Raw genomic sequence first — 12619 nt, 5'->3', positions numbered from 1 at the left:
TGAGCAAGTTTTAGGCTGGAAATTAAATCCCAAATTTTAACTTCCCGGTTGGAGAAGCGATGTTTGGAAGGAGCCAGCAGGAACCTGACCAGCTTTAATGTGGCCCAGGAGTTCATACTCCAGGCCCTGGGACACAGGGATTGTGGGGATGGGACTTGCTGATCCAGGAGATTCCCTGGCAATCCCATTGTTTAATTCAAGTGGAAGCTGTGTAAGAGGAACCAGCCCGATCCCAAACCTTGCTAATCACATAGGCAGGATGTCAGTCCTAAAGTGCTGCTCGAGCAAGGCCTTGATCCCAGGAATTTGGGATGTGTTTCCTCTAATTAGGGCAGAATGTGAGGTAACAGAGTGTTATTCCTGTTAGGGAATTCACTCCCTTACTCGAGGGGCAGCTTTTGGGTTACAGGGGAGGAGGTTCAGGGTTAAATGTAAGGGGATAAAATATAAGGGGTGAGGTTCCAGAGTTAGAGCTGCACTGACAGCCCTCAGAGACAGAACAATGTCCTCAGGGCTGGGAGAAATTCCAGGTGGTGTTTTGGGGGTCTCAGTGGGAAGGAAGTAGTTGTTCCATGGCCAGCACACACCTTTGCTGCCCAAGAGCTGTGTTTTATTAACAAATCCCCCCCAAAAAAGCCTCCCAGGTGCCTCTGAGGGAGTAAAGACTCACCTGAGGTCAGATGGGGGAGCCTGTGGTGACCAAAAAAAGGACCCTGTCAGCTGTTGGAGCTGTGCTTTGGCTCCCAGGCAGCTCTTCCCAGCAAGATGAATGATCCTGGATTCTGCAGCTGCAGCAGTACCCATCACAGAGCAATATCTTCCCAAGCAAATGTATCCTGGGGGTTGATTAAACCCCCTCAGGCTCACTTTGGAGTTCAATCCATTGCAGAAGCACTTTGGTGCTTCATAGTAGATGTTAAATATCAAATTAGAGCCGTTATCACTCAGACAAAGGCACGTGTTTGGGATGGGAGGCGCTGTGGGTGGAAAAGCTGCTGAAGGATGTCACAAATCAGTCCTGTCTTCTCTTTTCCAGCCATGTCTCCAGGCCAGGACAGCCATTCCAGCATGGAACAGCTCCCTGCATCCGAACAGATCCTGCAAACGCTGAGTGAGCTGGCCAGGTCTTTCCAGGAGATGGCCGATCGCTGCCTGCTGGTTCTGCACCTGGAAGTCAGGTGAACACCCCAAAATTTGGGATTTTTGGGAAAGCCTATGGGTTAAGAATGTGTCCAGAGTACATATTATGGCATCAGAGAAGGATAAAGTTGCCTGGTGCAGCATCAAAGGTCAGTCCAGAAGTGCCAGATTGCATCACCAGGGATGGCCAAATGTGTGAGGGAGGCAGGAATTGCTCAGGGAGTTCTGTGTCTGAACCAGCAGTGAGATTTAGATTAGGGAGAAATTCCTGGCTGGGAGGGTGGGGAGGCCCTGGAATGAATTTCCCAGAGAAGCTGTGGCTGCCTCTGGATCCCTGGAAGTGTCCAAGGGCAGGGTGGAGCAGCCTGGGCTAGTGGAAGGTGTCCCTGCCCATGGCAGGGGTGGAATTAAATGATCTTTAAGGTCCCTTCCAACCCAAACTGTTCTGTGATTCCATGATCATGTGTCAAAGATGAGGAAAAATGTGTTTTTGGGGGGCTTTGTCCTGATAAAAAGGCACAGTGGTGTTTTAATCATAGATCAGAGAATCCCAGAATCAGCTGGGTTGGAAAAGCCCTCTGAGATCATCCAGTCCAACCCTTGATCCAACCTCGCCGTGGTTTCCAGCCCATGGCACTGATGCCACATCCAGTCTCACCTTAAACACCTCCAGGGAAGTGACTCCACCCCCTCCCTGGGCAGCCCATTCCAATGGCTGAGCACTCTCCATGGAAAACATTCCTTCCTGATGTCCAACCTGTCCCTGCCCTGGCACAGCTTGAGGCCGAGCCCTGTTGTCCTCCTGCTGGTTCCCTGGAGCAGAACCCGACCCCCCCCCGGCTCCCCCCTCCTGTCAGGGAGTTGCAGAGAGTGAGGAGGTCTCCCCTGAGCCTCCTCCTCTCCAGGCTGAACCCCCCCAGCTCCCTCAGCCTCTCCTCCCAGCACTTGTGCTCCAGTCCCTTCCCCAGCCTCGCTGCTCTTCTCTGCCCCTGCTCCAGCCCCTCCAGGGCCTTGCTGAGCTCAGGGCCCAGAGCTGGACACAGCACTCCAGGGGTGGCCTCCCCAGCGCCCAGCCCAGGGGCACAAGCCCTGCCCTGTTCCTGCTGCCACACTCTTCCTCAGCCAGCCCAGCAGCCATTGGCCCTCTTGCCCCCCTGGCCACACTCTGGGTCCTCTTCAGCTCCCTGTCCATCCCAACTCCCAGCTCCCTTCCTGCCTGGCTGCTCTCCAGCCCCTCTGGCCCAGCCTGCAGCTGCAGGGGCTTCTTGTGGCCAAAGGGCAGCACCCGGCCCTTGGCCTTGGGGAACCTCAGCCCCTTGCAATCAGCCCATGGATCCAGCCTGGCCAGGTCCCTCTGCAGAGCCCTCCTGCCTTCCAGCACATCAACACTCCCCCAGCTTGGGCTCACCTGGAATGTGCTGATGGTTCCCTCCATCCCCTCCTCCAGATCCTCAGTGCAGACACTGAACAGGACTGGGCCCAGCACTGATCCCTGGGGACACCCCTGGGGACGGATCCCAGCTGGATGCAGCTCCATCCCCACCACTCTCTGGGCCCTCAGCCAGTTCCTCACCCAGCCCAGAGTGCCCCTGGCCAAGCCTTTTCCAGGAGTGTCCCATGGGAGACGGTGCCAAAGGCTCTACCGGGTGTCTCCACATTTAGGAGCCGCCGCTCTTCGGATCACAAACAGCAGCTTTTCTTCCTACTTTTTCAAACAGCAGCAGGAACTGGGGAGCCAGATGGATTTTTTTTTAAAGGGCTGAAGAATTCCATGAAGTCTCTGACTTCCCATGCAGAGATCAAAGGCAGCAAATGCCTTTCTTCAGGCTGCCAGCTGTCCACTCTGAGGCTGGGGAGATGCTTTTCCCTGATGCATTGTATGGGCCAGGTGGATTTTTGTTGCTTCCCTTTTCCTCTGAAGCATCAAATAGATGTCACAAAATTGATGGATCATCAGTTTGTTCTCCTGTGACACGTCCCAAGCCATGTTGTGTCCCTGTGCACGCAGGCAGAGCTCTGGGGAAGTCTGGGTGGAGCTCTGCAAAAAAAAATCCACATCAGTTATTGTCAGCAGCCCTTCAACCTGCCATCCATCATCTGCTGGGCTCGGGATTGCAGGCAAGGATTGGAGGGAAAGACTGGGAAAAGGATGGAAATGGAGCAGTTCTCCAGCTTTGTTGTAATGGGAGATGAGGCCTGAGATAACCTGGATTCATGGAATGGGCACCGGCCCGGATGGAGTTTTGACCCCTGTGGCTTCTCACCAGTCTTGGGTTAAGAAAAAATCCAGGAAAACATCCAGGGGGATGTCAACAAGCAGGAAAACCCCCAGAGAGGCAGGACAATGACAAGAGGAGGGTGTGTTTAATTCAGACATAACCACCCCGTTCTTAAAGTTGGTTACCTTTAAATACATTTTTAAACAAAGCTTTTTCAATAAAGGTGTTATTTTTTTTTAAAGTTTTTTTTAAATAAAGCCGTTATTTTCTTTAACACCAGAGGGCAAACAAGAAGCGACGCTTTGCAAACCCCGTGGCTGTTTTTTTTCCGGGGTGATAATTCCCTTTTCTTTGCAGGGTTCATTGCTTCCACTACCTGATCCCTCTGGCCAAGCAAGGGAACTATGCCATCGTGGCCAACGTGGAGAGCATGGACTACGACCCGCTGGTGGTGAGGCTCAACAAGGACATCAGCGCCATCGAGGAGGCCATGAGCGCCAGCCTCCAGCAGCACAAGTTCCAGTACATCTTCGAAGGTCAGGCACCTCCCACAACACTCTGGGTCTTCAAAGAAAGAGGTTTTTGTCCTCATCCCAAAGCTCCATGGCGTTCCTTGGCGGATTGTGGGGCTGTTGGCACCGATGGGATAAGTGAGATCCCTGTGGGAAACGGGGGTTTGACGGGGTGAGAGAGCTGGGGGGGGTTCAGCTGGAGAAGAGAAGGCTCCAGGGAGAGCTGAGAGCCCTTCCCAGGGCCTAAAGGGGCTCCAGGAGAGCTGGAGAGGGACTGGGGACAAGGCATGGAGGGACAGGATAAGGGGGAATGGTTTTAAACTAAAATAGGAGTGATTTAGATTAGATTTTAGGAAGAAATCCTTTACTCAGAGGATAGGAAGGCCCTGGCACAGGTTGCCCAGAGAAACTATGGCTGCCCTGGATCCCTGGAAGTGTCCAACACCAGGTTGGATGGGGCTTGGCTTGGAGCAACCTGGGCTAGTGGAAGGTGTCCCTGCCCATAAGGCTGGAACAGGATGATCTTTAAGGTCCCTTCCAACCCAAACCATCCCATGATTCCAAACGCAGGGCACTCAGAAACCCAAGATGCCTCCAGAGCATTTCTGGCTGACCAGGACCGAGGGCCCCATGCCAGGTAGGGCAGCAATGGTCTGATGTAAGTGCAGCTCAGTTTTTCCTCAGCAAGCCCCAGGACACATGTTTGTATCACCCACAGCTCTCTTCTGTCACAGTTCCCACCCCAAGCACTGAAACTACATTTAAGGAACATCAGCTGCTCTGATGCCTCATCTGTGGTGATTACCTTGGGGAATGTAACCCATGTGTTGGTTCATCTCCCCTGTGTTTATTTGAGCTTTCACACCAGTTCTTGGCTGTGCTGTGAGATATGGGGACGTTGATGTTGGTCAAAGCCAGCAGAAGGTGGGGGCTGGAGATGTACCCCTTGTCCAAAATAATCCACAGCAGCAAGGCTGGCCTTGTTTTAGCCACTGCTGATCTTACAGAAGTTGTCCTGTTGGAGCAGAGTCCAGAGGAGGCCCTGGAGCTGCTCCCAGGGCTGGAGCCCCTCTGCTCTGGAGCCAGGCTGGGAGAGCTGGGAATGTTCCCCTGGAGAAGAGAAGGTTCCAGGGAGACCTGAGAGCCCCTTGCAGGGCCTAAAGGGGCTCCAGGAGAGCTGGAGAGGGACTGGAGACAAGGGATAGAGGGACAGGACACAGGGAATGGCTTCCCAGTGCCAGAGGGCAGGGCTAGATGAGATATTGGAAGGAATTGCTGTCTGGGAGGGTGGGGAGTGGCTGGAATGGATTTCCCAGAGAAGCTGTGGCTGCCCCTGTATCTCTGGAAGTGTCCAAGGCCAAGCTGGATGGGGCTTGGGGCCACCTGGGACAGTGGAAAGCATCAGGGTTAGAACTGGATGGTCTGTAAGGTCCCTTCCAATCCAAATCCTTCCACGATTCCATGATCCCAAGGCTTGCAGTATATGTGTAATCCCCCCCATTCCCACGTAGCTGCAGAGAGAGAGTTTTTTATGGAGCTGTTTTCTGAGCTCTGTAAATCTGTGGCAAACACGTCACTGTCAGGTTCTAGAGCCCCTCCAGCAACTCAGGTGTCCCATGTCTGTGTGAGGAGAGGGAAACATCTTCACACAGAGCCACGGGGACCGTTCCCATCCTGCTGAGCCACGGGGACCGTTCCCATCCTACTGAGCCGTGAGGTTGAAATTCCTCCACATGCTCATGAAACACAGGCACCTCTTCAGCCCAGTTTTGGGGTTTACATACACCCCATGCTGGCTGTAATAATGAATTATTCTTAATTCAGACTTTTAATTGGCATCTGGGCCTGTCCAGGCCTCTGCAGTGAGGGAATCAGACTGAGCTTTTTGCTCTTTCTGATGTGACGTGAATGATTGTGATGTGACAGGAATGGATCCATCATTTTGGGGGTGGCTGTGACTGTCAGCACCCAGCTGTGTCCTTGATGTCCCAGCAGGGACATCCCTCAGACACGAGAAACTGTTCCAGACTGATCAGAGAGAGGTTGTGCACCAAGTGCTTTGGGTGCAGCTCATTTCTGCTCCTGGAGACCGTGAGTTTTCGAGGGAAATCACCACCCTTGAAAACAGATTCAACCACTGTGATCTTCCAGGAGCTGCAGTGCTCCATTGCTCTGCCCAGACAGAGGGATGGAAAGGGACACTCTGCAAAGCCTGGAAGTGCCCTGAAGATATCAGAGGTTGTGCAACGCGGATTTTTGGGGCAGTTTTGTGTTTTTACTAAAGAAATGAACGTTGAGGGAAGTCCACCTAAAACGCACAAGGGCTGTTTCCAGTCCACATAACAGTGCTCATTCCCAGGTTTTATGATGAATTATTACCACTAAACACCTTTCTCCTCCCCCTGGCAGGGTTGGGCCACCTCATCTCCTGCATCCTCATCAACGGCGCCCACTACTTCAAGCGCATCAGCGAGTCCGGCATCAAGAAGATGTGTCGGAACATCTTCATCCTCCAGCAGAACCTGACCAACATCACCATGTCCCGGGAGGCCGACCTGGACTTTGCCAGGTGAGCACAGAGCCCCGTGGGGGGCTTGTTGTTGTAGGGTTTGCTGTTGTTTTGGTGTCCACGTGAAGCCGAGGGAGCTCCTCCCGAAAGTCCCGCCGTGGGATGAGCACCGAGTTCAACACATCCGGGTGTTGATTGGAATATTTACTTTCTCCTGGTTGTTCAGAGGGAGGTGGAACCAGAGAATCAGGGGATGGTTAAGGTTGGAAATGACCTCCAAGGTCATCAAGTCCAAACATGGAGCACTTGAGCTCGGCATGAGGTTCCACCAAAGCTCCTGCGCTTGGGGCTCCTCCTAAGACCAAAACTCAGGCAAGGAACAGCTTCTAAATATAAAATTATCTAGAAGATATCTATCTTCTAGGTATAGGCTGTAGGTTGAACTCAAACTGGGTGAAATTTGGGCTTGGATTCCTGCCCAGATAAGTTATACTTTTGGTTGGTTGAAGGCTGACACTTTGAGCAACTCCCAGGAACAGAGTCTGTGGACCTCAGGGTGGCCAGATGCAGGTGGGCTTGAAGGGATGTCTCCCTTCAAGTTCTGTTGGTCTTAAAATAGTAGTAAGAGCAAAATAAACCTAGAACTGGATGTGACAGACCCCCTGGTGATTTATCCACAAAAGGAGGATTGAGGAGCAAGCAAATGGGTGAGAGCAAACGCTCAGCAGTGGTTTGCTCCTGGACTAGGGGTGCTGAGTCTGAGTCACTGCAGTGGCTGATCTTCCTGATCCTCTGTGGTAGCAGCTGGTTCAGGAATGAGCAGCTGAGCCCAAGAAACAGCCAAAGGAAGAGTCTGGAACTTGCAAATGAAGGGATGTAGATCAAACAAGGGAGTTTTTGCGTGTGGCGCTTGGATGGGACCCCCCACGAACACTGGGAATAGTTGGTGTCATCATTTGGTTTTTGGAGACTGAATCAGGAGAGAAGCTGGACTCCCTCAGATGAGGAAGAGTGTGACTGAGAGCCTCATTTCCTGGGCTGTCATATGGGGAATGATCTCATTATTGAATTAGTTCCTTCACAATAACGTCAATGTGGGGAAGTTACAACCGCTGAGGCCTGGAGAAGGCAGAGAGAGAAAGATCCATGACAAACTCTCCAAGAAATACACTTCCCAAATTCAATCTCTCCTTTTTTAAATGATATTTATTTCCCCCCCTCCTCCCTGATCTGTTGAGATGCTTAATTAGCCCAGTTTTTTTGGCAGGCAGAACAGAGCTTGAGCATGTGCTGACAGCCCAGTGACACCCAAATAATGACCAGGAGTTGCTGGAGAGGTGGAATGTCCCTGGAGCTCTGACTCTGCACGATTTGATGTGTGGAGTTTGAAGGGAAGGGTGAGGGGGTGGCATGTTCCCAGCTCCTGATCTTGCTGGGTGGGTGAAGACCAGGAGTTTTCACAGCATCAAACACAGAGCAGTTACACAGCAACAGATTTTCTCCTGCACGTTGGAGCTGCTGGGGACCATCAGCAAGAGCTGTGGAGCTCAGAAGAGGCACCTGAGCTGCAGCATGGAACCATTTAGGTTGGAAAAGACCTCTGAGATCCAAGCCAACCATTCCCCAGCGCTGCCCAGGCCACCACTGACCCATGTCCCCAAGTGCCACATCCACAGGGCTTTGAAATCCCTCCAGGTCCAGTGCCTGACCACCCGTTCCATAAAGAAATTTTCCCTGATATCCAATCTAAACTCCCTCTGGCACAACTTGAGGCCATTTCCTCTTGTCCTGTCCCTTGTTCTTTGGGAGAAGAGCCCATTTCCCACCTGGCTACAGCATCTTTGTGGTCCCTGGGGTGCAGAATTCTTCCCATCATCATATAAATTCATCCACACTTCTTTTTAGCTTTCATGGCTGCATCTCTTCCCTCTTTCTTTTAGGGCATAATTCCATCATCTGGAGAGTGTGTTTTATTCTTTTGTCCTTCAGATAACTCCTGAATTCTCATTTTCCAGCTTCTTTTCCATAAACAAGGCTCTGGGACATCCAAACCCTGCCCTGCTCACCTGAATTCACAATGACCTGAGCAAGTTCTCAGGGCACCCCGGGGACTGAGGTCTGTTCAAACCGTTAAACAAACACAACAATTCACCCCCAGAAAGCAGAAAATAACATCAATGTGGGATAAAAGTGATTTGTCCCCCTGTGATACGGCTCATGCAGGAGTCTGTAAATGCTCTGTGCTGTTTGAACTCTCAGTTTTGCCTTTTTTAAAGGTGACAAGTGGTGATTTCATGGACAGGAGCAGTGGAAGAGCTGCTGGAGAAATCGCCACCCACCTGCTTATCCTTCCCCCTGCACCTCCTGGTGACTGGGATGAATAAATTCCCTCCCTGCCTCACTTCTCCAGGGAACTGGGCAATCCTGACTGAACAGGAGAGGAGGTTTCCAACCCTGCCTTGATATTTCCGTGTCCAAGACGCTCAGGCTTCAAGAATCAATTAGCCCCAATTAACAATCACTCTTCACACAGTCCCTTTCAGCCATTAAATCTGAATTCTGGGACAAGTCCTGTGTGATCTTTTCCTGCAAGTGAACACATTTGAAGTCCAATGTGTTCAAGTTTATAGGAAAGACAAACCATTTGAGAAAGGATCAGAAGACTTTTAGGACTTTCCTGGCTCTCCTTCCTTTGATTTTGTTTTTATTTTTCACTTTGGATGTCATCTTCAAGGCTTTTTATGGGGCTCCAAGAGCACTGGGCATCCCCTTTCTTCTCTGTTCAGTGACTTAAGAGGTAGAAACCCTAACCAGGGAAGCAGCAGGGGGAAGAATTTTCTCCTCTGAAGCCAAAATCACATGGAGGATTCACAACAAAACTTAACCCAGATAACACTTGTTGGTTCTGGTGAGGCTTTTGCTGTTTAAACCCCATTTTTCACCAGCTCTGTCACCTGCAGGTGACAACAGCAGCAGTTTGGAGCTTTGGGAATGGCCCCATGGCAAGGGGAAAATGTGTTTCAAATGAGTTCTGCTTTGAGCTTCTCGGTTCAAGGCAGGGAAAGTCTCAGCAGAGCTGGAGCACATTTTCATCGGGGGAAAAAAAATAAATTGCCAAGTTGTGTGAGCTCCAGGAAGGAGGTTTTTCCACCAGGAGAAAACAGGGTAAAACAGGCTGGCTCTGACTGCTGAGGTGTCACAAAGGATTTGTGGCATTTGCTAAATTTCCTGCAAATATTAATAGGTTTTTTAGCTTATGTGTGTGTTCGGTTTCTGGGCCACAGAAATGTGGTTGGTCATTAGGGCATCCACTGCTTTATTAAAGAAGAAGTAGGATTTTCTCCCTGTGTGTAATACCCAGGCTTGTGCTGCAAAGTCTGGGACTGGCCATGACTTCCAAATACCTCCAGATTTCAGAAGTTTCACACCCAGAATTGGACTTATGGCATTAGTGAGATAAATTAAGCTTCAAATTTGAATTCCTATTCAAGTCTTTTCCCTTGTGCCTTCTTTCCTACTCCCCCTTTATCCCCACAAAAAATTACTCTCGCATCTTTATGCAAAGATCTCATCAGAGGTAGTAAAAAATGGTGAGGTTTCTGCTTCAGACTTGTCTTTAAATAAAATATCATTCCATTCTCAGCTGTTCACTGAAAAAACTCAAACCATTCCATGATTCAGTGATTCTGTAAAAGTTTAGAATGGAGCTTGAGCTTCCTTTCAAACCAGTCTGAGGTGGGAAGGACCAGTGTGGGGTTGGGAAGCAGTGGATCTGCCTCAGCTCTGCTCTGGTACCTCATCTGCACCCTGATTTTATTTTTAATATCTGAGTGAATCACAGCAGCAGAGAGGGACTCTCATGTTTAGGGCCTGACCCTCAGATTTAGGGCCTGACCCCCAGGTTTAAGGCCTCACCCTCATGTTTCGGACTGGACCCTCAGGTTGAGAGCCTGACACTCAAATTTAAGGCCTCACCCTCAGGTTTAGGGCCTGACCCTCAAGTTGAGGAACTTACTCCATGTTTAGGACCTGACCCTCAGGTTTAGGGCCTGACCCTCAGGTTTAAGGCCTGACCCTCAGTTTTAGGAGCTGACCCTCAGGTTTAAGGCCTGACCTCCAGGTTTGGGACCTGATTCTCAGGTTTAGGAACTGACCCCCAGGTTTAGGGCCTCACCCTCAGGTTTAGGGCCCGACTCTCAGGTTTAAGGCCTGACCCCCAGGTTTAGGGCCTGACACTCTGGTTTGAGGCCTCACCCTCAGGTTTAGGGCCTGACACTCAGGTTTAGAACCTGAGCCTCAGGTTTGGGGCCTGACCCTCAGGTTTAGGATCTGACCCCCATGTTTAGGACCTGACTCTCAAATTTAAGGCCTCACCCTCAGGTTTAGGAACTGACCCTCAGGTTTAGGAGCTGACCCTCAGGTTTAAGGCCTGACCCTCAGGTTTAGGAACTGACCCTCAGGTTTAGGGCCTGACCCTCAGGTTTAGGGCCTGACTCTCATGTTTAGGACCTGACCCTCAGGTTTAAGGCCTGACCCCCAGGTTTAGGATTAGTGCCAAGAGGCAGAGTTGTCCTTGTGCTACAGTTCCCAGTGCCAGCTCAAACATCCGTGGATGTGGCAGGGTTGTCCCATCCAGCTCTGATTCCTATGTGGGGAAAATTGGAAAACACCACTGGGAAGTGTCTGGACTCATGAAAAACACCCCTGGGAGCAGTGTCTGAGCTGCAGCAGCAGGATTTCGGGGGGTGCTTTATTTCTAGGCACAGCTGTGGTTGGGATGCTCAGCATTCCGGGCTTCTCTCCTGCTCTGACTGGCAGACAGAGGATTTTTAGGGATGAGAGTGATTTCTGATGCTGTTGCAGGCAGGAGGAATCTGCAATAACATGCTGCCATCTACTGGGAGCTGCTGAGGGAGAAGGGAAGCCCCTGGACATCCCAGTGCTCTGAAATACGACTTTTTCATTGCCAAACATCACTTCTCTTCCTGATTTTATTCTTAATAAATGCCGAAACAGCAGGACGTGTTTGCTGTTTAGTGCCTGGGTTGCCCGAGGCTGTGGCTGGTGGATGGTACCTTCCTCTGGTGCTGTTGATCCCCTGTGTTGGGATGTGTCTGCAGTCCTCCTGTGATGCTCCTTTGCTGCCTGTGGGTCAGAACTGGGTGTGAAAAGCATCTCAGACGTTCTCCCTTGGGGCTGCACTGGAGCCAGGACAAAATTTGGGGTGTTTCAGTTCATTTAATTTGAATAAAACCCACATTTAGCTGAGTAAAATAGTCAGGGCACTCTCATTCCCCCACTTTATCCCCCCACGAGGTAGAATTCCCCAAATCTTTGCAGTCTGGATCCCACAGGAAGCCCTTTCCCTACAGAGGAGCCAGAAGCAGAGCAGCTCCAGAAGAAAACCTTCTCTTTGCTGACAGGGAAAGACGTGTTATCTCCATCCCAGCCCTGGACTCTCGTGTCTGGAGCCTGCCCTCATTTTGGGTTTGCTGCTTTTAATTAACAAAGCTGCTTTGGTTTTCAATTAAGGACTTGGTTGCAACAAAATCCCTATTTTTCTTTGCCTTTCTTTCCTCTCTTGTTTGCTCCCCCCTGTAGTTTCCACTGAGCTTTGATCTCAGTGCAGGTTTAATTAGCTGTAATTAGTGGTTTCACTGCATTAACCAAAAATCCCAACTACAGAGGATTAAAAGCCACCCCTCAGCTTGATGCCCTCCCCCTCCCCTTCCTCCTTTTGCTTCCCCAGTATGATCTGGGGGATCAGGGAGTCCCCGTTTGGTCCTTCACCACACTGGATCCCAAAGAATTGCCCTGTTATGGACTCAATAAAACTCCATGGAACAAACCACCCATCTGGGTATTTGAATTTCCAGTTAAATCTGCAGCTGCCACGAATTTGAGTACAACACCAGTTTATGCCCTGACAGCATTTCATGGAGCACTTTTGGGGTCTCTCCCTGCTTTCTGCAATCTGGTACATTTAGAATCACAGAACCATGGAATTATTTACTCTGGAAAAGCCCTCTAAGACCATCAAGTCCCAGCTCTGGCCACCACTGACCCATGTCCCCAAGTGCCACATCCCACATAGCTTTTAAATCCCTGCAGGGATGGGGACTCCATCCTGTGCCAGGGTTGGACAACCCTTTTGGGGAAGGAAAAGTCTGCACTCCTTCCACTGTCCCATGTTGCTCCAACTTGGCCTTGGACACTTCCAGGGATCCAGGGGCAGCCAC

General features: G+C 50.7%; 1 protein-coding gene across 1 annotated transcript in view; it reads left to right on the top strand.

Annotated features, from left to right (window-relative positions):
• EXOC4 (exocyst complex component 4) overlaps positions 1-12619 on the top strand; it is a 304003-nt gene that overhangs the window by 271553 nt on the left and 19831 nt on the right. The window contains 3 exon segments of the mRNA XM_032687270.1: positions 1037-1178; positions 3717-3895; positions 6281-6440. Coding sequence (XP_032543161.1) covers positions 1037-1178; positions 3717-3895; positions 6281-6440 — 481 coding nt within the window.

This window comes from Chiroxiphia lanceolata, chromosome 5, assembly GCF_009829145.1.
Source record: "Chiroxiphia lanceolata isolate bChiLan1 chromosome 5, bChiLan1.pri, whole genome shotgun sequence".
NCBI classification, from domain to species: domain Eukaryota; kingdom Metazoa; phylum Chordata; class Aves; order Passeriformes; family Pipridae; genus Chiroxiphia; species Chiroxiphia lanceolata.
This window is presented reverse-complemented; position numbering and strand designations above follow the sequence as displayed.